General features: G+C 39.2%; 2 protein-coding genes across 4 annotated transcripts; both read left to right on the top strand.

Annotated features, from left to right (window-relative positions):
• The first annotated feature begins 1,358 nt into the window (after positions 1 to 1,358).
• Positions 1,359 to 11,074, top strand: anxa13 (annexin A13). The gene is made up of 11 exons (XM_026180172.2): positions 1,359 to 1,514; positions 5,323 to 5,398; positions 5,512 to 5,606; positions 5,700 to 5,870; positions 5,961 to 5,994; positions 7,504 to 7,583; positions 7,818 to 7,886; positions 7,975 to 8,076; positions 8,250 to 8,325; positions 8,614 to 8,726; positions 9,795 to 11,074. Exons 1-11 carry the CDS (start codon positions 1,500 to 1,502, stop codon positions 9,912 to 9,914), a joined length of 951 nt encoding a protein of 316 aa, XP_026035957.1. The 5' UTR covers positions 1,359 to 1,499; the 3' UTR covers positions 9,915 to 11,074.
• A 1,595-nt stretch (positions 11,075 to 12,669) lies between these two features.
• Positions 12,670 to 24,044, top strand: LOC113029909 (uncharacterized). 3 transcript variants are annotated; one of them, XM_080306107.1, is made up of 5 exons: positions 12,670 to 13,020; positions 20,010 to 20,227; positions 20,532 to 20,732; positions 21,662 to 21,868; positions 23,209 to 24,044. In XM_080306107.1, the coding sequence occupies exons 2-5, from the start codon at positions 20,020 to 20,022 to the stop codon at positions 23,586 to 23,588; spliced, it is 996 nt and encodes a 331-aa protein (XP_080162233.1). In that variant the 5' UTR covers positions 12,670 to 13,020; positions 20,010 to 20,019; the 3' UTR covers positions 23,589 to 24,044. The 3 variants fall into 3 exon arrangements, with proteins under 3 accessions (XP_080162233.1, XP_080162234.1, XP_026036711.1); XM_080306108.1 differs by having other exon boundaries at positions 12,671 to 13,020; positions 20,535 to 20,732; XM_026180926.2 differs by having other exon boundaries at positions 12,678 to 13,020; positions 20,520 to 20,732.
• Positions 24,045 to 25,133: the final 1,089 nt, after the last annotated feature.

The following is a 25,133-nucleotide window of genomic DNA, read 5'->3' as shown; positions in this document are numbered from 1 at the left end:
GGGTCAGAATTTGGTGTACGCAGCATGGATCCATCCTGCCTTGTATCAACAGCTCAGGCTATGGGTGATGTGGGGGTGTTTTCTTGCAACACTATGGGCCCCGTAGTATCAATTAAGAATCTTTAAACACTACACCCCACCTGACTCCTGAGTGTTGTTGATGACTGTGTCCATCCCTTTATGACCACCCATCTTTTGATGGCTGCTTCCAGTAGGATAATGAACCATGTCACAAAACAAAGATCATCTCCACCTGGTTTCTTGAACATGACAATGAGTTCACTGCACTTAAGTGACATCCACAGTCACCAGATCTCAATCTAATTGAGCACCTTTGGGATCTGGTAGAATGCCTTATTAAGTCTGACTAATTTGTACTGATCAGAAGCAGTCACACCAGGTGTGGTTAGTATCTGAGTTACTGATGGCGATCTAATAATCATTACCCAATGATTTATTATATCTACTACAAAGTCTTGTAAAGGGAGTGGACTGATCCATGACGATCTTTTCTGGGGGGGTCTGTATTATTGTACAGGAGGGCCACAGGGAATCCATATATTATCTAAATCACCTCGCTGCCTCCTATATGGGACAACATGGATTCTCAAAATGTTCTCATCTAATGTATCCATTCATATCAATGTATGGTATGCATATAGGACAGTGGATCTGCAAAAAGTACAAAATGTTCAAATGCGATGTTGTTTTTATATAACTAAACAATATTTCTTCTTTGTGATCCACACAGATTTTCATTATTTTTGTTGTAATTCTGGTATCACATAGGAAGAGGAAAAGGGGAAAAAAAAACCAATGCATTTTCCTGATTTGAGTTATTAATTAACTCGACTTTGGTGGGATGGCTTTGACTTCTGGGCTACGTTAGACCATTATAATTGTACTATAAATGTGTTTAAGATGCACACTGTCCCCAACTTGAAGGGGCATTAAGAGAAAAAAGTATATTCATACTAATTTTTTTAAATATTTTTGATAATGGTAAATGATCAGGAGCTAATCATGAAGTGAGCAGGAAGAGTAACTTCACTATAAATAATGACCATATAATCAATATTGGGGGGGGGGGGGGGGGGGGTTGGTGCCCTATGCCTCTCTTCAGTACACGCTCCTGGTTGCTGTGTAATAAAATCCTCGTTTGTGCACCATATCTTCATACCGACTATTAAAAATATTTGTATATTGGCTAATTAAACTATTTAATCGGAAGAATTACTAATATGTTCTTATATAACGCAACATTTCTGGAGTGGATCTTTACAGTAAGCATGATTAAGTCAGACAGAAACCGGGGGAAGGGCCATGGACGTTAACTGCGCACGTAACCGGGCCACGCTGTGCTCCGCGGTGACGTCACATTCCAGTATGTGCAGCTGAGTCGCAGTTTGGTCAGAAGAGGTCAAATATCCCCCAAACCCACCCAAAGGCTGCCAGTTCAACAAGAGATCAGCCGCTGCTGACGGATCATCTCCACGAAAATGGGCAACTGTCAAGTAGGCGTCATTCTCCTCCTAATCTCTCTGAGAAAAACACTGATTAAAGGCTAGATTTTTTTTTAAAAAATCTCTTGGCTTCGCTGGTTTAAGTCTGTATGAACCATACTTTCGGTTCGACCACCGCCAGGAATGACGGCTGGATTATGTCTTTGTAGGAGTTTAAAACATGTTTTATTTGCATCATTTTAGTCCGTATAATGCGAGCCGCCCTCCACTTTTAAGGCTTTACGCACAACCCATTTCATCATACGGAACCTCTATTATTGCGACTACACTGACGAGATAAAGAGCTGTGAATATAGATTCTCAGTTAGCGCTGTTTCTTTAAGGTTCAAGCGGTGTAAACGCTGCAAATGACACCGTCTGGGAGACGCCGTATCGGGGTTTACGCAAAGGAAAGGGCCACTCCTTTGCGGAATTTCATCACGGTCCCGTTACACTAGTTCTTTTTTTCTTTAATGAGTTCGACTGTGCGCAATGAAAGGATTTCACGGGAGGCTGGATCCTGTCCTATCACCATGTTATTAATCAGTACAAATGGTTGACACTACTCTTTTTATTTGAGTGAGCAAATACTACAGCTATACTTTTAATGATTCAGCGCTGGATGTAGAGAGAAGAGCGTGAGATGAATTGTTTTTGTCAACACTCGACCACTGGAAACGTACTAACCATGCTAACCACTTCCTGGCTGCATTTTCCAGCCTGAAATGTAAAAAAAAACTAACAAAAAAACAAGTACAATATATTTTCTGAATCCACAAAGGCTTATCTCAGTGAAAACATATTCTATCCACTGCAAAAGACCTCGACTTTAAAATCTCATCTGGAAATCAGGGACTTTTCAATATTAGTCATATTTAATATTATAGAAGGGCAGAGCAGAATAGTCCAGGAGATGTCTTTCAGATGCTTCCTTATATACTGCTATAGGTAATATGGCTTGGCACATTGTTGTGAATAACTTGTGAACCTATAATATGTCAAACATTTTAAGGCAGAAAGAAAATTTCTGTGAGAAGTTTTTGGCAAAGTTCCTTTAAAAATGCTATTGATATATTTTAACTGGGAAAAGAAAAATAACTGGACTGATTAAAATGCAGAAAGAAGAATAGGTAGAATAAGGTCCAGTTATAAGGATACTTGCAAAGGAGATTTATTTCATATTTATTTATTTTATATGTAAGTATACAGGCTCTAATACATCCATAGACTCCGCCTGATATTTTGTTAAAAGTTGATTTGAGGTGAAGCTGAAGAATTCAAAACTCTCCACCTTTATTATTCCATCCACTTTGTGCAATGTAGCAGCACCACTGGCAGCAAAACAGCCCCAGCGCATGATGCTACCACCACCATGCATGACAGCTGGTACAGTGGTCTAAGGTTTGAAAGTCTCATCTTTACTCCTCTTGTCATTGTAACCAAAATAAGTCAGTCTTTGGCTCGTCTGACCATAAAAAATTTTTTCCCAGAAGCTATTTGGCTCGTCCATTTATGGGGCTGGAAATTTCAGTTGATTTTGAAGATCTTGACTTCACATTTTAAGATTTGCTGAGTATTGTAAAACTCATTGCAATTATAATGTGATTTAATTGCAAATTATTATTATTATTAATAATAATTAATATTTTTGTTTGTGCCTTTCAAAACACTCAAGGTCACCTTACAATACAAAAATCAGGATGGATTATCACTGATGTGAAAATGAAAACAGATGAGTTTTGAGCTGAGATTTGAACTCTGTCAAAGACTCAAGCTGACAAAAGTGCAGCGATAATGGGTTCAGAAACAAGGTGCGGCACAGCTGAAAGCTTGAGCACCCGTGGTGTTAAATTTGAAATGAGGATCAGTCAGGAGATCAGCTGAAACTAAACAAGGGAAGGGGGCACAGGAAGGGGTCCTCAAAGTTAAACTTTGTCAGTATCTGTTTTATCCAGTATACAGTTATCTCACTTAAGTTATTTTTTTTTTTGCTTAGAAATGGACAAAAAAAAAACCCAAAAACATGCCAGCCCCTATCAGTAAAACCTGCCACAAATGCTGCCATAGGATGGAGTCAGTCTGCGATCAGTCTGCAATTAAAGGGTGTCAAGCCAGTTATTAAATTTTTTTGACAATACACCAATGAAATGTCATAAATCATCAAAAATCCCATATCTGATGTTGTCTACACAGACAGAAATTCACATTTGTTACCTTTGTGCTCAGAAACCTTTGTGTTCTATAGAAATATAACCAGAATAAAACCAGCTGGGAGCATACATGCCAACCCTCCAGATTTTTCCGGGAGAATCCTGAATTTCAATGCCCCTCCCAAAAATCTCCCGGAGCCATCATTCTCCCGAATTTCTCTCGATTTTCCACCCGGACAACAAAATTGAAAAACCATATCCCACACTGGCCCAGTCAATTCCAGTTTCCAACAATGGCTACTACTACTGCAGCTACTTAGTTTTTATATTACTCTTATTACTTTTTCTGGGTCGCAAAATAAACTTTTAACATATTTTCAGGCGAGAATGTAGCTGTGTAAACTTCAAATATCTGAGCTGACGAGAACAGCAAACTCCCGGCACATTAAACATGACATATAAGTCACTTAGATAACGTAAACATGTTATTGTTTGGCTTTTTTCAGTGTCTTATTTGTTCGTGAGTAAATCGGTTTGGCTGAGTTTAAAGTTATTAGATTAGATTAGATTAAATAAAACTTTATTAATCCCTCGGGAGGGTTTCCACACAGCTGAATAAACGTCAAACAGAAGAAGGTTAGACCCTCCAATTTCACAGTTTCTCACTTCCAGTCTACCTGGCTTTCGGAGTACCCGGCCCACTTAGACCGCGAAGGCCAGTTCCGCCGGACAATAATAACGGTGACATTTAACTTATTTTATCCGATAAATAAACACTGCAAAATTAAAGGTTTTTTTTGTAAATATATGTATATGTATACCCCCCCCCCCCCCCCCCTTTTGAATGTCTCCCTAATTCTGAGGTCTCAAGGTGGGCAAGTATGGCTGGGAGCCAGCTGAGATCAGACCCTTGAGTTGGGCTTATTGACAAAGACTCATTCAGACTGATGGCAACATGTTGGCATTGTCTGCAATTTTAGATTAGAGAGTAATACAGGCCTACGACAATCTTTCTACGTCTGTCCCAGGCAGATTGTGACTGCAGAAAGGTTGCCTCCCATCAGGCAGAGGTTTTTTGTAGATGCAGGAAGGTTGCTGTCCTGTCGAGCGAAGTGTGTCCAGTATTTGAATTTGTTTAATAACATATCGATATTTGGCGTTCCTATCGCCATACAAATATTAAGATACTCGGCTGTATCAATGTTTCCCCTCACCCCTAAAATATCGCATATGTTATTTTAGGGGTGTTGTATGAACCTGTATATATGAAAATACCATAATATTCATGCCCATATATGTAGTCTAATGTATCTTTGCTATGGGAGACTGTTCTCTCTCTCTCTCTCTCTCTCTCTCTCTCTCTCTCTCTCTCTCTCTCTCTCTCTCTCTCTCTCTCTCTCTCTCTCTCTCTCTCTCTCTGTGAAACCCCTCTCAGCTTGCTTTTGGTCCCTCGATTGCACTTCACTGACTGCTTTCATTCATGTGGCCTCCACCAAGTTTGTTTAAAGAGTTCAGTTGCTGAATTCCTCAACAAGGAGCACCATCCCTTCCCCCAGCTGCCAGCTGCTCTTGCCTGCGATCAGAAATCCTTGCATAAACAGTGATTAGCTGTAATCAGTGTGTGTCCATAACAGTTACTGCATGTAACATTATTATTTTTGTTTTCTCAGCCCACAGTTTTTCCCTATGAAGATTTTGATGTTGTTGCTGACATCAAGGCCATTCGCAAAGCCTGCAAGGGGTTAGGTAGGTTGTGAATATGATGAAAACGGTACATTATTTAATTAAACTAGTCTCTTTAAACTTTGAAAGGATGCATCTGATTTCTCTGCATCTGATCTGTTGTGACTTCTTTTCAGGAACTGATGAGCAGGCTATTATTGACATCCTGGCAAACCGGAGTTCAGCTCAGCGTCAGGAAATTAAACAGGCCTATTTTGAAAAATATGATGACGTGAGTGCCATTTGACATGTTTCTCATTTCAAATGTGTAAGAAACATTTTTTTTTTATGTTTCTGCTAAAATCAGCATGTCTGTCTGGGATAGGAATTGGTGGATGTGTTGAAGAAAGAGCTGTCAGGGAACTTTGAGAAGGCTGTCCTTGCCATGCTGGATCCGCCGGTTATCTATGCTGTGAAGGAGCTCAGGAAGGCAATGAAAGGTCCGGGCACTGATGAAGATGTCTTGGTGGAGCTCCTCTGCACCGCTACAAACGCTGTAACTAGCAAAATATATATTTATATTGACAATCATATTGCAATTCAATTTCAGAGGAAATGTCTAACTTCCTACTTTTTTTTTTAACAGGACATTGCCATGTTCAAGGAATGCTACTTTCAGGGTTAGTACAATAAGCAACTTAGCAGTTTTTAAATCTCTTCTCCGTTTGATGAAATTACTAAGTGTGAGTCATCAACCTACACCTCATACAGTAGCTTATTATTTTTGTCTCTAGTGCTATGTCACATTTTGTTTAGTCAAGGCCCATCCTGTTTCCACTTCCCTTTCATTATTGTGCTGGCGCTGAGAGTTGATTATACTTACCACTATAGCTGGCTATATCCTCTGTGGTTATAGGCACTGAAATCTTATGAGTTTTGAACAGAGTAACCTCTGTTTAGTTTTCTTTTTATAATTATGCATGGAAGGAATTACATCATCATTCAAGTTTGTCGTTGTAATTTTCTACAGAGTGCGTATGATTATTTAAGAGTTTGTTTTATTAGGATTTAGAATGACTAGAACATTCTTTGGTTGATGTGTTTGATGGCTTTTAATCAGCCTGTGGATATGCTGGTTAGCTGAACAGATTATTAGCATGCTTTGTCCTTATTCTTCGGGTGAACTAGCTAATATGCTATGTTAGCACACTGATAGCTAAAGCTTACATTTTATAGACCTGAGCGATGACTTTGCTGACTTTGCTAGGTATTGTTGTTTTACTTGGGACAGCATAAAGCTAGCACAATAGCATATGCAGGGCACACTGCTAATAAACGTATAATGAGAAAATTATTAAATGTAATAGCAAGCTTCCATATAGTAGTCAAGCACCATGTTATAGTTATCAAATGTTTTATTGATGCTTTACGGGCCAATAACGAATAGCATAAGAGATAAATAAAACACAAACAGCAATTCAACAGTAGTTCAACAATTTTTATTATTAATTTATTAATTATAATAAAATATTAATAAAATCTTATTTTCTCACTTCAAGTAAAAGAAGGTTTGTATTCAAAAATAAAAAGGCTGGTTGCAAAATCTTTAAATAAGTTCTCTTCCTGTTTCCATACATTGAGTGTAAATACAAAGGAAAAAGGCTGTGCAGGTTAATATAACTGTGACAAATGTTGCACAGAGTAAAATAGAAATGGTCAGACAAATCTAGAAAGACCACTAGATTTGTCTAGTAATTGGTCTGTTGGTCACCTCAGCTATAAAGAATAAATAATAGCTTGTTAGAAAGATGCCATCATTCCAGTGCCCAATCCTAATAGTTTAGAGTGCTGCCCCATTTAACCAGGACTATGACCAAGTATGTGAAAATATTTACTTGAGTCATGTGCTCTGCTTCCAATATTACTTGTGAAGCTAACTAAGCAGCTAACTGCACTACTTCACTTTACACTATTAACTAGTTTTCTGATTGTTGCTGTACACTTTTATGCACAGCAAGGAAATGAGAATAGGTGAATGGTTGCAGGAAATGGCTAAAATGGTGGATGAAATCTAGGAATATACTAACATAAAATACTATCCAGAAAACACCAACACACTTGTATCGTATGGTAAAAGAATATCTGGTGGTCCTCATGCTTTGTGACTTTTCTCGGTGTCACTCTTGCAGTGCACGAGCGTGATCTTGAAGCCGATATCGAGGGAGATACGAGCGGGGATGTTAGAAACCTTCTCACAGCTCTTTTGCAGGTAAGTGGCCCTGAGTTTCTACTCTACTCGTGTAACTAAATTCCTCCCATCTGTCCCTGGACTGAAATCGAGCTCACTCTCCCTTCGCCAAACCATGCCATGTGAACACACACACACACACTGGCCAACATCCAGACAGCCTCTCACGAGTAAAACGGAGCCCAGATAAAGTTGCGTGAGTCAGATAAATAGACCTCAGTAAGGACCAAAGTCCTCTTAATTGTCTTCTTCCAGGGCAACAGAGATGAGAGTTATGAGGTGGATGAGAATTTGGCTGAACAAGATGCTATTGCCCTGTTTGAGGTACAGTTTCATTTTTAAATTATTCATAATGGCATCGTGGCAGATTTATTGACCCTGAAAAACATTAATATTCGCTGAACTGATGCAGGCTGGTGAAAGCCGTTTTGGGACAGACGAATCCACTTTCACCTACATCCTGGCCACCAGAAATTACCTGCAGCTCCAGGCCACCTTCAAGATATATGAGCAGGTTGGTATTTGTGCCCACTGCTGCAGTGATATTGCATATCTGCTTGCACATATCACATCACTGTTTCCTGACACCTAAATCACTACATAAGAAATATTTGTATATGGAAAGTGAAAGGTTACTCTGTAAGACATTTACAGTGCTTAACTCAGCTAGTTATACTATCTCAACAGCTCTCTGGAACAGAAATCCTCGATGCCATTGAGAACGAGACTGGAGGGACACTGAAAAAATGCTACACTGCTCTCGGTTAGTATGAATTAGAAAGCTGTCCATATTAAAATCTATGATTCTAGATTTGATTTAATTTGATTAGAAGATTAGAGAAGCAGTGGTAGCATCAAAATCACATGGCAAACTGCTAGTTTTTTATATACTAGATGACAGGAAAGTACGTTGGGTAAACTCCTATTGTGCTATGCAAATAAAAGTTTCGTGTTTAATAAGCATATTGAAGAATAATAAATTGTTGCTGCAGGAACATATGGTTCATAATCTGCTGTGGAATTTAATGAAACCCTTTCCTCCTCCTCACAGTAAGAGTTGCCAAGAATCCCCAGCTTTACTTTGCGAGACGTGTGAACAAAGCGATGAAAGGAGCAGGCACTGATGAGGACACCCTGATTCGCATTATTGTGTGTCGCTCCGAGGTAATTCCGCTAATGATGCATGACCTTGTTTATAAGAAGGGGCCAAAGACTGTCAAGCTAAAATACACGATAAAAGATGATTAAAAACATTCACAACATGCTGCGATTACTAAACAGCTCACTGATTATTACATCTTTTTTTACAGTATGCATGTTCTTACACTTTAAAGTCACTTATAAGACTGTTCACTGCCATCTTCAGGCAAACTCTGGTAAATCCTGTCCCCTGGTTTATGTTAAGATACAAACGTATAGTATACAAGACATTTTTAAATGCTAATCAAAAAGAATTCAAACAAGTGCAGAATGTGGATCAGAAATCTACTCCAGAAAATGTAAATGATTTAGGCCCCAGTCACGTAGGTTAGAGACCAGTTGGCAACTGCCTGGCAACCTTTTGTCACTATGGAAAAATTTGTATTCTAGATAAATTATGAGTAGTTGCTTTAGGTTTCTGACAGTCACTGTGAAACTGATGTATAAGCCCTACTCACAGAGATTTAAAGTCAGTAACCTCATGGTAACCACTGGTTGCTAGAGAAAAATGTGTATTCCCAAAGTGGTTGGCAAGTGGTTGCAGAAGACTGGTGGCTCTAGCTTTGTAAAAACTGGTTGCAAAAACAGGTATATGTTGCTGCAACTAAAACTTCTATGTGATTGCTTTGGTCACCACAGTTATCAGCAATTTGCATAGAAGCACCACTTCAGAATTAACTCCCAGATGTTATCTGGTGATACTGGGCAGTACTCCCAGTAACTCCAGGTTGTCGATGCCACACCGTCTTTGCGACCACTTTCACCCAGTAACTTATAGTGACTGCTAATCAACCAGTTGGGGAATACACATTTTTCCCTAGTGACCAGAGGTTTCTAGGGAATCGCTGGCCTGTCTCTAGGCCTGTGTGAGTGAAACTTTAAACATGAGTTTGTCTTCTCCACATTTGTTAGAGGGTCAAGTTGAAACTGATTATTTCCATCATATTATATTTGGTAAATTCCCATGAGTTGACTTCTGGCAGGCTCGACATAAAGGCTAATTTAATTTTGTGGTTCTCTTTTTTTCAACAGTATGATTTGGAGACCATCAAGGACATGTACCTGGAGAAGTATGATGTGTCCCTTAAGGACGCCCTGAGGGACGAGTGCAGCGGTGACTTTAAGCGCCTCCTTCTCGCTATCTGCCACTGAAAGCCAGAGAGGCAGGCAGGATGGACGTGGGTTGTCTGGTTAACAAACTAACTTTACTCGGTCTCTCTGTATGATATTGTGACCGGAGCAGGAGGGTAGTGGGGCGATTAAATAATTAACTTGGCTCGTGTCTTGTCCAAACTGACTTACTGTTAATGTGGTTGGCTCTCTATTTTACCTCCTTCACAGACGCTGACCTTGATTCTCTTACTTAGAACTTATCAGTGAGTGAAGCTGTGTCTCACAATTACTGCCCATTTCTTAGTCAATTTTTAATCTTTAATTAACCAGCATTTATATAGTGGCCAGTATAAAGCACCAAGATTTCTACAACACAAACAGGAGCCAGCTGTAGTCACACTGAATCAATTAGATCGAGCGTGGTGTGATCAGGTGGCTTAAGACTTGATAAGATAATGACGTTAAAAACATAAGACCTGTATTTACTTCGCTACCTGATTCTCTTGCATTCACTAATCTATTAAGACTTTCATGTAAGTATTATGCTTCTTTAGATCAAATACTTCTTTGACCTTTTTCACCCTCCGTGCCCCAAACTGTGCCTGTTATAACTAATGCAATCAGTCAGCATGGCTTTGTGCTTTTAAATGAAGAAATGTGAAATTTCGAGTTGAAGGAGTATTAGCTGGCATTATGAAGGCTATGCAATGCAATGGACTTGAATCTGAACTGTTCTCACAGCAGCGGTTATATATTTTATCAGTTTCTCATTGAAATAAATTATATATTGATATATATTTAGTTGCAAAAAAAAGGAATTGACAAATCCAAATACACCTCTCCTTGTTATACATGTATTTTTTTTTTATATATTTTATGACTAACAAAGAAGAGTGTTTAATACGGAGCATTATTTAGCATACTGCTTAGAATAGACCAGAGGGTGTGTGAAAAGAAATCTGATCGTGATGTTCAGGTTGATTTTTAACATGTGGAGAATCTGATGTCTGTGTCACTTGTGTGTCCGTTAATGGCAGCTGAGATTTATTCTTATGAGTGACCACTATTATAAACATATTGCAAAAAGATACTCAAATGACTTACAGCACATGAGATAGTCACAGCATCAGCCTGCTTATTAGCTTCTATATAGCCAAAGAATTTTAGTCTTACTGCTAATAAAGTTTCCTTTAATGTCATCATGTCTGACTTTATTCATACCTCAGTAATCCAAATGGCCTGGAACATGAACACTGAACATGTTACACTGAATGGGAAAAGGCTTACTATCATTTTATGTTCCGTGAAAGGAGACCCCACCTTCAAGTTTGTCACCACCCCTTTGCTGCTTTCGAGGACAGTGGGAAATATGGGAACAGCACGTAAATGTAATTTAATTTAGGAAATCAAAATGGGAAATGTTCACATGTAAAGGACACAGTTAACCAAGTTGGGAGGTAAGTGTTGAGCTTTCTTTTATTAACCTCAAAATATCTTTGAGATTGTAAGAATATTTGTTGTAACTTAACAAACACATTAACTCTGTGGATAAAAACAAATAAAAACCAAAGAAAATAGGTTACTATTGTTGTGTGCACTGAGGAAGATGGAAGCCTCAGTAATGAAATTTACCAGAAACCCCAGACACAGACAAGTACCTACTCTTTGACTCACACTGGAACATAAATTTGGGGTGATCAGAACCATACAACACTAGCCAGAGAAAATTCTCTCTGTGGAAAAAGGAAAAGAAAAGAAATACACATTTGAAAAACAAAACAAAAAATAACTCTTAAAACATGTGGTTATCCTAACTTGGCCTTCATAAAATCAGCAAAGACGCATAAGAAATAATGTCAAACATGAATAAATATTATTTCCTATTCTAGTTCTGAACTTAAAGTACCTACTCTGGTGATGGTGTGAAAGAGTTTAAAAACTATTTTCCATAGTATTATTAGAAAGTTTAAAGATTTAGAAACACATTTGCAGTCATTTCTGGGGGAAAGAAGATCATGGGTGATTGGCATTTGCAACAGACAACATTTGCAACAGTGAATGCAGCCATGATTGTTGTGTCATTGTTGCATCATCATGGAGATGAATAATGAGCCCAGACACACATCAAAGCTTTGCAAGAACTATGTGAAGACCTTTTGAAAGGGAGAAACTATCCAAAGATTATTTTTAATTATTTAAAGTTCGACTTTTTAGCTCTGGATATCACAATCAATATGCTTTTGGAGCTAGCCTCAAATGGCCACTGCTTTGAACATGATTAATCAAATTTTGATCACAAGTCAATCACATCTTAAAGTTTTACAAACTCAGAAACAATTTGTTGGTGGGATCTCCTGAACCCATCTCGGCTATTATCCTAGTTGTTCTTTCTATAATTTTTTTAAGGTTTTCAAATTAAGGTCATATGCTTTATCCCATAGCTCAGAACAATAACTGAGATAAAGCAAGATTCAAAAAAGAAAATGCTTTTTGAGATTTGATTCACCATATCTTATATTTTCAAGAGAGCTTATGATCTGCTAGTAAGAAATTTGATTCAGTCACCATTTCAATCTTTGTTCCAGTAATATAACACCATTGTTATTTAATTATTAACAACGTCCAACAATGCATTTAATACATTGTAATCCAGCCGGCGAGAAAACACACATTTGCCTGGTAAGTAAAAGGTCTGGTTTGTTTCCAGCTGGTGACACAAGTCAGGGCATCCGGTGTACAACTCATCAGCAAAAGGTACATATTGGATATATAGAACATTCACACTCCAACTGTTACATCCAGAAATTGCTTTTTATAATCATGGAGCTCTACTAATGATTTCCTGTTACTTCAAGAACTTTGCAACCAGTTACATTGGCTATACCTCTGAAACGACAGCGCCACAGTTTTGAAATCAAAGTTACAGTTACGAGAAGCTTGACTTTCTGTGGAGCACCTGAAGGCAGCTCCATGGCCCCGCCCCTCTGCCAGACACGCACGTTACAGTACTCCCTCATTTTCTCACCCGTCTCTGTTTATATTTCCCTCCAACCAAGTGATTTACTCCAGGTGAATTTTCAGCTGACAGCAGGACAAACAGGACGACATTATCACCTCCACTTTTATCCACTGGACTCTCTTAAAGGTACGTTGTCCCGCGTGTTTCACCGGCTTTGTTGCTTGCTCCCCTTTCCCCTTCTTTTGCTGGTAATTACAGTCATTAGCATCCATCTTGGTAGGAGCTAATTAAACCCACTGCAAGGAGACATGTTTAGCCCTGTGTAGTCTTCTAAACGTTGCACCTTTGTGTGTTTTATAAGGTTTGTAACTTCTGTCATGCTAAATATCCTTATTTAAAACAGTTGCCGAACACATTTATGCTTCTGTAATTAACATAGAGGTTAAAAAAAATAACATTGGTCTTCCTTCTGCATTGAGCCCCATGTTTTTCTCTTAGTAGCTTAGGATCACCTCACGGATATTAATGTGTTTTTTGGACTCAGATTAATCACTGCAGCACTTACTCACTTACTTGTGTTTTGGTGCTTCAGCTTGTTAAAGAGTTAGTCAACATCTCCATGGAAACACCAAGTTAAGCAGTGATGTCCACTTCCTCCAGTTTACACAAGCAGATAAACTACTGTCATTTTGATATACTGCATTAAGGAATTGAGCACCTAAATGCACCACTTATCTTGTGGCTGCAGCCATTACATCTTACACTAATACTGTGCAATACTGCAAATTATCGATCGATAACTGGTATAGATCAGATACCTAGTAAATACAAGGCCAGTATTCTGAATCATCATGAGTTAATGCAGATGTGTCATTAGTTTTTTATCATGATGTTGTGATTCTGTGTTAATTTTGTGCTAATTTTACATATACTAAAGTCTCATTGAGATGAGACTGAATCTCTTTCCAGAGAGATCTGGCCAAGAGGTTAGAAGAAATTGCCACAAACATCACAAAACTTTAGTATTTCCACAAAAGTTGCAAGAGAGAAATTATACAATGAGGACTTTGATTACAACTACAAAAAATGCATCTTCAAATATTGATTCTGTTCATCTGGACGTAGCGTTTTCAGTGGGAGAAACGTTTCGTCACTCATCCAGTGACTTCTTCAGTCTCAGATGAACAGAATCAACTTTTGGAGATTTACTTACCTGGATGATTGAGCATGCTTCAAGATGTTTTAATACAAAACATACAGTTTGGTTGCATTCTGGGCAATGGAGGTTTGACATAGCTGCTTCATTTTTTGGCCCAGCCTTCAACGATTAAAATAATATATACATATATTGCATTCATTAAAAGGGATTTTTCTTACAAACGTTAACCACTGACATTTGTCCAGTCTCTCACGATTGGCGTCTGCTGGTGCAGGAATTTATGGAGACGTATGATGAACTATTTTTGCTTAGCATTTAGTCAGTGTGTTGTGATTTCATTATTTTGTTTTGTTTTTTCTTTTTTGGTTGACTTTTATACAGTGTTTAAACAGAATTAATGTGCTACAACTGAAATTGAAAGGTGCTGCTCAGTTGCATTATGGGAAATGTTTTGGCCTCACTGGTTTAAGATATGATGAGAAATTCTGCTTCAGTTTTGGCCCAACTTCCAGCAAATAAAGCTTCATATTTCTAACAGAAAATTGTATGTATCTACATTTTTTTAAGTTCAACTCCATCTGCCTCCATGGCACTCTATCCCTAGCATCCTCCTCTGTCACACCAACCACCTGTATGTCCTCCTTCACTACATCCATGAATCTTCTCTGTAGTCTTCCTCTCATCCCTCTACCAAACAGTTTATTATTCAACATTGTTTGTCCAATATATCCACTATCTCTCCTCAGCACATGTCCAAACCATCTCAGCCTTGCCTCTCCAACTGTGTCTCCAAAACATTCAGCAGAGCCGTCCTTCTGCAGCGCTCATTTTTAGACGTGTCCATTCTGGTTATTCCCAGTAAAAATGTTAGCCTTGAAAATCTTCAGCTACGTCACCTCCAGCTCTTTTTTTTTGTGTGCCACTGTTTCCAAACCATACATCATAGCAAGTCTCACTACCATCTTAAACCATTAGAGAGATTAAAGAGACATTAGATCATTTTGGTTTTCAGTGCATAATTGTACATGCTACACTTTGCTACTTTCAGACAAAAAGTTTGATTGATAGAAACCAATTTTGAGTTCATTTGGTGGCATAAAATTCATTATGTAAAGAGAAAAGTGTCTAAACTCACAAGTCATGTTATTTACATCTCTTTTATAGCTTGTCACCCACTCTTCCTCCTACCTTTAAGAGTTTTTATCGTTTCAACACAGAGCCAAGTTCACCCTTCAAAGTCTTGTAAATGCAGGGTGTGCGTCTTCATGTGTTGCAGGCAGCCTCTGATATTTGATCCCACTGTAAGTGCCACAGTAGAAATGGTAAACAAAGCTTTCTTTACCTGCAGAAGCAGCTGTTTGTTTTATGCATGTGAGGAGGCTGAGCCGCATTTGAAACTGCTACCAGAAGTTTGTGACAGTAAACACTAGAATTTAGCTTAAAACATACATCACTTTAGATGGAGCGTTGTTGCATTACTCAGAAATATTTTCCACCTGGAGTTTCCTTTCCACATCTTCCCAGCAAAGGTGTGTCTGATTCAGAAACCTCTCCTGACTAACAAAGTACATTTCATGCTAATGAGTGATAAAAAATTAGAAAAACAGCATAACACTGTAGTGAAGCAGAAATTAGGACATAATCAATCAATGCTTAACTTGTGCTTTGTTCATGATCTCCTATTGAGTGTAGTAATGTGTGATATGTTATGAACTCATGGTTCTTGATTAATAAATGACGAGGCCTTTGCACAAAGGTAAAAGCAATGCTCACTGCAGCAGTAAAGCAGACAGATTATTTTTAGTTTAGTTTTTTATCTTTTTCAATCATTAATCATCAATCATTTACCAAAGGCCCACAAACCCACTGATGTCATGAAAAGCTAACACTCGGGTCACTTACTTATTTAACTGCACTCAATTTCTGATCAATGTGACGTCAGTTATAGAGGATAAAAATACCTTAGTGGTTCCATTAATGCACTTAGTGCATTATTCTGATGTATAGATACTCAGAAGTTGCTATTCCTCGCTATTCCTCATGCATTATTACTGTGTTTCAGACGTGATAAACGTCATATAAACGTTTTGCAGTTTATACCTATTCAGTTCAATTTGATTGATATAGTACCAAATCACAAAAACAGTTGCCTCAAGCCACTTTAAGGTAAATGCCACAATATTAGGGTTAAATTAAACCACAACAGTCAAAGGCCCCCTGTGGGCAAGCACTTGGTTACAGGGGGAAAGAAAAACTGCCTTTTAACAGGAAGAAACCTCTGGCAGGGCTCAGGGAGGGGCAGACATCTACTGCAACCAATGGGGGTTAACAGGAGGGACACAGGACAAAAGACACACTGTGGATATTCATAGTAACTACTGATTAAAACAATAACTAATGATACATGTGCTTTTAACTAAGTGTTTTTGTTTCAGTGTTTTAGCACAGAAGAGATTATCTCATAATTTGGATTGAAGATCTCATAGTGCTGTTTAGTGTTTCATTCAGGAGCAGAAAAAGTAGCAAGCACCCTTCACTGATCCATGAAAGGTGTCTGAACATCGATGTCTGAACATAGTTTGAAATGTGAACATCTTCGGCCACCCAGTAAATAAAATTAGAAAACCTTCATCAAAAGTTCTTTAGAAGAACAGTAGAAACATTTCATAAAAATTTGATTTGATTTGATTGAATTTCAGAAAACCAAATAAAAAGTTTATTTATTGTAAATGACTGTGGCCCCTGCAGTGGATCAACTGCCTGTCTAGGGTGAAGCCTGCCTCTCGCACTATTACAGCTGGGATAGGTCCAAGTTCTCCATGACACCTACTGACATGACATGTACTGGATATGTAGAAGAAAATAGATATGTGGCCTACCTGCAGTACCCTCATATCCCACCAGAGGACTGTGGCCCACACTAGCATAGATGTTTTTGTGATGTTACACCAGGGGTGGGCAGTAATTTTCCCAAGGGGCCACATGACAAACAGGGATTATTTGGGTTGAACCAAAAAGCTGAAGTCAGTTCTACTCAAAATAAATTTTACCCTTTAGAAACTGTTGTTGGTTTCTGGTAGTGAATGATTCAATAGTGTAGAAGTTAAGATATTCGGCCAGCTCAAATATGTAGATCCATACTGGTTGTGGTGACTTCTTCTTCTTATACACTTTATTGTGTTGTTTCTTTGTTTGCTTTTTATGCAGTGTATGCAAACACGTTTGTTTTTCTTGAAAAATCTGCCACATCTCTATCTATCTTTGTTTAATAGTCTTTATCCAATAATTGTGGCCATATACGTTCAGGTTAGTATGTTAAACTATGACTCTCACTATACAAAGTCCGTGTGTGACCATTCCCATGTTTGGTAACAGTCAGCTCACAGAGGAAAACTTTGCACCTCTATGTTTTAGACTCACTGTCAACCTCTGGATCTGTTATGATGACGATGATGGGAAACAGAAACTATTATGTGGCTGTTTTCCATGAGAGGCCACATGAGTCATTCTACATGGAAAAAACCCTGCTAACTTCTTCAGGTATCCTGTATAATGTTATGTTAAAATAGAGGTAAATTAAATAATAATAATTAAACTTCTAATCAAGCATCTGATGACCTTTCCTTGTAATTATGAGTGAGTAAATTAGAATTATGAATGACAGAGATCATAATTGAAGAATAAAATATCCTGTTCATCTTTTCTTTAATGAACATAATGCATAAACAGATTTTCTTTCATTATTTAATATACAAAAGTCATATTTGCTTATTAGTTTGTTTCAAGCTATTTTAAGCATTGCTAATTAATAAATAATAGTTGTTTCAGTCCTTCATCCAGATGACAAATTCAGTCATCAACACTTCTAAAACTGGGTGCATCCTTATATACAATTTGGAAAATGTTCTTTTCTTTACAAGTGAATCTAGAAGATAAAATCTATTTTCTTCTCAGAGTAAACCTGACTGCAGCTAAAACTATATGCCTCAGACCTACGTATGGACTAAAGCCTGCTGTGCATGACCTACAGCGTGATAGTAATATCGCCTTTGTTATGTTAATTTTGAGTGACAGCTCTTGATGCAGCCAGCCATGCATTAAATGAGGCCGTAGAGGGCCGTCATACTGCGTGAGCATTGTTCAGGTACTAAAGCGCTTTGAGTCATGTTTCAGTTTTACATCAAGCCTTCATTTGCTCAGTAGCACGTTGCACGAACTGGTGATGTTATCTCGTAATTATGACTTCTGTAGCTCGTAATTTTAACGTACCATCTCATAATTAGAAGATCTGCATCTTTTAAAAATATCTCATAATTGCAAGATCTTCATCTCTTAATTACAAGATACACATCGCTTAATTACAAGATCATATCAAGTTGCCATGGATACAGCTTTGGTGCAGGTTTACTTGCAGAGAGCTGTTGATGGTAAACATTGTAACAATGCAAGCCACCACATGTGAGTAATCCTTTGGTTTGAACCTGTAGCTTTGTGCAGGAACAGAGGGTGGCTGACTTTTTTCATGGTTATAAATCACATTTGCTTGTTTTTTCTGAACAATAAAGAAATACTAAATGATCCATTCTTAAAACTGTGTTATGCATCAGGCAGTCCAAAAACCTCATGATGCTTCATTGTCTTAACTTTTTACCGAATGTACAGAATTGTTCTCACTTTGTATCATCTCTTGCTGACATCATGTAAAACCAACAATGAAAACCTGAGTGTCGAGAGCTGTCTGGAACCTGAGGCTGAACCTTGGCTCACAGGGATTACTTGCACATAGGCCAACCTCTTCATTTTAAACTGTGGTCACATTTAACATGAGTAACATAAGGAAGTCCACATATCCATTAATTAAACCAAAAAAATACAGCTGCAGTCCTGAGAAAAATCACTGCCAGTGGCATCCTGTAAATCTCCATGAACAGAAATTTGCAGATGATTTTGCAGAGTCAAACTCAAGATTGTTGGTAATCGAAGAATCCTGGTTTCTTTCTGTAGTAATGACTAGTTAACATTTGAGCATGGCCCCGTTGAACAGCACAGGAAGTACTACATTTGCTGAATAGTACTCTCAAAACCAGTAAATATTATTTAAAATGTGTCGACATTTTGTAAAGAAGTGCATGTGACGAGGCACCTTCTGTGGCTACACATGAGTCCCTGACATTACATTGTTTTTTCCAGAAGTTGAAGCCCTTTTTACAGTGACATCAAAACGCCTTTGTAACTTGATTCTGGTTCCCTAGAAGCACTTCAGTCTTCTCCTGAGCAGTACTGTTGCAACTTTGAAAAAACTCCTCAGTTGCTTTGTTGTTTTAATCAATGTTTCTCCAGATATTGCATTACCCCTATGCTCCTGCATTAATGTAAGACTGAAATTTCTGTGACACAGTAAAAGTTGTTTTAGGTTTAGTACTGGAGTCATCACCAGTACTAAAGGCCTCAGCAGGCCTACAGGCTAGTGTTCCCCTATTGCTTGGTGTGTGGTTGCTGGAGGTTTCTGGCTGTTGCTACATGAAATTGGTCAAAAGAGGCTGCTGCACCAAAAACCTCCTTTCTTTGGTCACTAGCAAATTACCCATAGTTTGCATGGAAAATGAAGATACTCAGCAACGACTCACCATGGGATAATGCAACCCTAAAACGTGCAACACAAACTTTACACTGCGAATGTTTGCCTTAAAAAAACCAAATTAAAGTGCTACCTTACCTTTCCCTTATCACTGGTGGTTGCCAGGGGGATGCTACCTGGTCTAAAGGACTGTGTGACTGAGGCTTAAGCACTTAATCTATCACACTCACTGATAAATGCATCAGGAGTGATTTTTGAGATTCATTGTCTTCCCAATGGGCACTTGTACAGGTGAGGTGTCATTTATACCGCCAATCTTCTGATTGGTGAAAAACCTGTTCTCTCTGGGGTGTCATCCATATAGGAACTCTTACATCATTCTGTCCTTTAGCCTTTGACCTTTTTGGCTTATGATACCCCCTTCTTGTCCTTTTCCAGGTTTGAAGAGATGTCATCTGTTTGGCATCAGGAGCCGTCATGTTATTCGCCCTGTGTAGAAATCGACTCCAGCTCCGTGAGGACCAAAGAGCGCCTCAGCTCTCCTGCCTGGCTAAAGCAGGAGCAAGACGACCTTCGTATCATTAAGTGGGAGAATTTTCAAACGGGAGCATCAGCAGATGCTGTTCAGGACAACACACCCAGCAGTGCCATGTCTGGTATGGGAAGCTCTGACAGTATTTGCTGCTTCATGTAGTTTACTTTTTATGGTTATGGTCCTTTAAGCTGAGCCAGCATCAGCCTCTGGCTTAGCAGTGATGTAAACATGTTGATAGTTAAGAAAATAGATAATAATTTGTTTGATTTTATCTTCTCATCCTGAACAAATACTGAAACGACTGCCTGAAAAGCACACCATCCTTTCTACAGACAAAAACTGATAGAAAAATGATAGAAGTTTAACTTGTGTGCTTGTAATCCTCTTTTGTGTGGCTGTCTTGTCTTTTCTAGCTGCTTCCCAAGTAGAGGGTCTTCCCCCGAGGGTGCTGCTGACCATCACCAAGCTGCAGTGCATGCTGGAGAGCAAACAAGAACGCATCGCTGCTCTCGAGAGGCAGGTGGAGGATTTGATGCAAGACCGCAAGTTCCTGAGAAGCCAGATTGAAAACCTCACAAGTAACCGCTCCATGCCAGCGTTTGCTGCCCCCAGTCCTGTGACTGAAAGTCAGTAACTGAAGTGAAGTATACTGTTTCTTTACTGTACTACAGGCCTTTTTTTATGAGAACTAGTCTAAAACTTTCACTTGCCTCTATATGGTCTATAGTTATTTTACTTGAAGAACTACATTTAAAAAACATAAAAGATGCAGATATTTTGCCCCACTGCCTCTTAGCTGTTCCCCTGTGGTTCCATCATTAGCCATCATCACCTGCTGCTCGTATGAGGATCAGATGATTCTTGAGGTTTTCTCTATAATACTGAAGTATCTTTACTGTATAAAGCATCTTAAATAAACTGTTGTTTTTAATTAAATAAATGATTTTATTTAAGTTGATCCTGTATTGCTATATTATGCTGAATAATGTTATAATAATAATGGATTGCATTTATATAGTGCTTTTCGAGACCCTTAAAGCGCTTTACAGTTCCAGTATTCGTTCACTCTCACATTCACACACTGGTGGAGGCAGCTACAGTTGTAGCCACAGCTGCCCTGGGGCAGACTGACAGAAGCGAGGCTGCCATATCGCGCCATCGGCCCCTCTGGCCAACACCAGTAGGCGGTAGGTGAAGTGTCTTGCCCAAGGATACAACGACCAAGACAGATCGGCAGATCGAACCGGTAACCTTCCGGTTACAAGATGAGCTTCCCAGCCCCCTGAACCACCGGTTGCTCCAATGTTGCTTTGCGCCAATTGTTACTAGCTGTGAATGATGCTAGTAACAATTGGCATCAATTGGCTATCGATCTAACAGCTAGCCAGCTAGGTGTTAGATCGATAGTATGTTTTGGTAGGTTGAACTGCCCAGGTCAACTTTGATGTTACTATAACGCTACTAAGGTATACAGCATATACTGTATAATATTATCGTGCACACAAAGTTATTTATCATACTGTCTCTTATACGCTTTTTTTTTGTCTTTTTTCAGCTCCCAAGCTGAGCAGAGTGCAGCATTCAGAAAATAAATCTCGAAAGAGAGAAAGAGCTTCTTCTAGTTCCTCCACCAGCAGCGACAGCGGCTCTGAGGCATCCGACTCATCGGAAGTGTCTGCAGCATCTAGTGAACACAGACGCAAGAAACACCATAAGGATAAGAAAAGATCAAAGAAAGGGAGGGACTACAGCAGGAAAAGGGGTAATAATTCAGTCTTGTATTGAGTTTGACTAGAATTTAGCGATGCATCAGTATAATCAGTACTCATTGGTCCTATGCTTCACTCATGAGCTATATGTATTCTTGTAACTGGGGATTTATGCTTCAGTGGGAAATCTACTTGTAGCTACGTCATAACTACAAACTGCTGTAAAACCATACGCCGTAACTCACAACTTAACCTGAATTGCACCGCCCTTGAAATGTAACAACACATCAGGTTGATGCAGTCGGTGACTTCTGTGATTGGCCCGTCCTGTACCATCGATTGCTTTTATGCATTTCCAGCTCTTTTTTTTTTTTTGTGCACAGTTTTTGAATTTCTCAGTGGCAGAATAACAATCATTGTCTGAAACTAAGGATTAATAATCATAGCATCAATATAAGGACTCGTAAATGTCAGCAGGTTCCTGGAGGGAGGCTGCTGAAGCTATCAGAATGTGAGGGAATGTACAAAGAAGTGGCAAAAACTTGAGGGATAGATGTATTTGCTCCCCCCCCCAAAAAACGGACCACGACAAAGCGCAGGGACCCAGGAGGGGAAAAAAGTCCTAGTATTTTACATGTTTCTGTCATCTGTCGCCACATATAAAACACAGTGAAATGATCACTTGGTAATTAACACGTAATATAGCACACAAGCATAAATGCCAGCACAGTCATCGGCACTTAAATAGGCAACATTGTAGACTCTAGAAAGATTCACTTAGGTCTGAATCAGGCCTAAGTCTTGTTCCAGCATCACCATTTTAAGGCAGCAGTAACTGGTTGGTTGAGCAGGCAAATGAAAAGCAGTCAGCAGGTTCTGCATAATAACCACACTTTCATAAAGACAACACTGCAGATAATTAGCTGCTGTTAAAAAACACAAGTTTGATGTGTTTTCCCACCTATCAGCTGCAGTCTTACTGTAGGTGTATGACTTTTTAAAAAGGACATTAACAGAAAATTAATTCTTCACTCAAACTGATGCAGGTGACATTTTTAACGTCATGTAATATTACAAAGGATAGTTAAGTACCCAAAGGTGGTATCAGTGCATCAGTAACAGAATTAAGATTTGTTTGTGGATATTAGCAGCTGAAGGCTTAGTGAATCCTAAAAGCAATGCTAAAAATTATAGGAATAAATAAACAAATGTTACAGTGAGTTAGACGATTTCCCTGTTTTCAAAATAAAATCTTTCAATTAAAATTGGAAGGCTGAAACTATATGCATGAATTATTTGTATGTGTGTCCAGTGAGAGTTGAGATTGTTACTAAAACTAATAAAAAGCAACAGCAACTCATATATTTCATAACCTGTCATCTATTTCCACAAGCCACCGGAGTCCAGTACGTCATTCACCGCTACAAACAAGTCCTGTCCGCTTTCATCAAGAAGAAAAGCATGAGCGAAGCGTTCCGCCATCTCGGAATTGACCGGAACACCATCGCCAACACGGCATCAATTGCCGAGCTCCACCTGGCGGGTAAAGACATGGTCTCCTTGGTTGGCAATTTTCGCCAAGGGGAAGAGACTCTGGTGAGCTACGCCCAAAGGTGCACTTTGGTCATTGACAGCGACGCCGACCTGTCCAGGAAAATAGACCAGATGAAAGCCAACGGCGAGCTTCTGCCCATCTCAGGGAAAAGGTCAAGGTTGTTGCATTCTCACCTGCCGCAGCTGGGTGGTCCTGCAGAGAGCATTTTAATAGGTTAATGGTTGGTGTGATAATATATTGAGATGGTGCACAATGCCTTCACAAAATTCTGTTCTTTGTTTGTTTGTTTCAAAATGAACTGCTGGATTTGAATGACTTGCACAGCATTGTTTTGTTCCCTATTTCTTTATGCTGATGCCTCAATGGCTCAGGAATGTTTTTAATATTCTCATTTATAATGAAAAATGTCGGCACCTGCTTTTTATTGATGCAAATATTTTTTCCTTCTGCATGTAGTATTGGAAATGGCCACAAGATGGCAGTGCTCACATGCTAAATTATGTTTACAGCTCATGTCGCTTGTCATTTACTTCAAAATGGTGGCTGGTCAATTTCCATTTTCAAGCCTTTTAAAGATGTAAAAAATATGTTTCATTATGTAGAGTTTCATATACTGCAAGTGATATAAAAGCTGCCTTTAAAGAAGGAATTAAAACACTACAGATTTCACTTAAGTTATGTTTCTGTTCATGTCTAAAGACGTTTGTACCAAGAAGCTATGACTCCTATTAAATCTGTATTTCTTCAGCCAGGGAGCAACAATTATTTAAACCCAGTTAAAATAATGAACCTGACATAATCTCGTCAACTGAAATGCGGCTGGACGTTTTCAAGGTGTTTTCTCGCTCTTGAGGAATAGGCCGAGCCAGTTTTGTACACAGATGGGTGAGACATCCTTGGCCAATCTTAAGTGTCAGTGCAAAGTGTTGCCATTGCCTTTCCTGCTGTTTGCTTTTCACATGGAGTGACAAATTACTTGTGCAAAGCCATTACAGGGGCTGCACCCAGGCTGTTTATCTTTCCATTGGACTCTGTCACTGTCACTCCCATTCTCACGCCCGCTATCTGCTTATCGTTCACATCCCTCCTCCCTCCCAGCATACTCCCTCTTCTGTTATGCACAGATTCAGTCATTTCCAATTATGTGTTGCTCCTTCCATCTCTTTTTATCCTTTTCTTTATGTCTTTTTATCCCGATACAAAGGTTGGACAGCATAGGGATATTTCATGGCAGTGGAGGCAATCGCAAGCGACCTGAAGTTTCTCTCAGGTTGTGTACAGCCAGAAGGGACAGGTGCATGCTGGTCTGCTCAGACGCATAAGGTGGAAAAGGGTGGGTGTATCTCCTGCCAGCACTCTTCTCTTCCCACCTCCTGAGGCATGCCAATGTCACTTCTGCTCTCTCTCATCACTGAGATGAGGTGTAAAGGCAGCTTTTCTGCAGAGAGCGAGTAAGGTGCACGATGTTGTTGAGGTAGATGACTATATCTTTTTTGCCTCCAAGGTTGATCAGCACGTTTCAAAAACCCCCCCCCAAAAAAAAAACAGGCCACATCGTGCAGCAGCTAATGCTGCAGAATGGCAACTGTGAATTTGGTGCTAATGACTCGGGGTGACAGAGCTCAGAGCAGAAGATGGAAATACGATGTGGGACTAATCGAGCCTGAAGCATTCTCCATTCCTCCCCCGGCTCTTTGACTCACACTCATGTGAGGCCAGCTGGGACTCCATTTTGTGCCTTTTTCTGGTTGCAGGTGCCACGT

Source organism: Astatotilapia calliptera, chromosome 9 (genome assembly GCF_964374335.1).
Source record: "Astatotilapia calliptera chromosome 9, fAstCal68.1, whole genome shotgun sequence".
In the NCBI taxonomy this organism is placed as follows: Eukaryota; Metazoa; Chordata; class Actinopteri; order Cichliformes; family Cichlidae; genus Astatotilapia; species Astatotilapia calliptera.
Note: the sequence above shows the minus strand (reverse complement) of the source record. Positions and strands in the feature narration are given on the sequence as shown.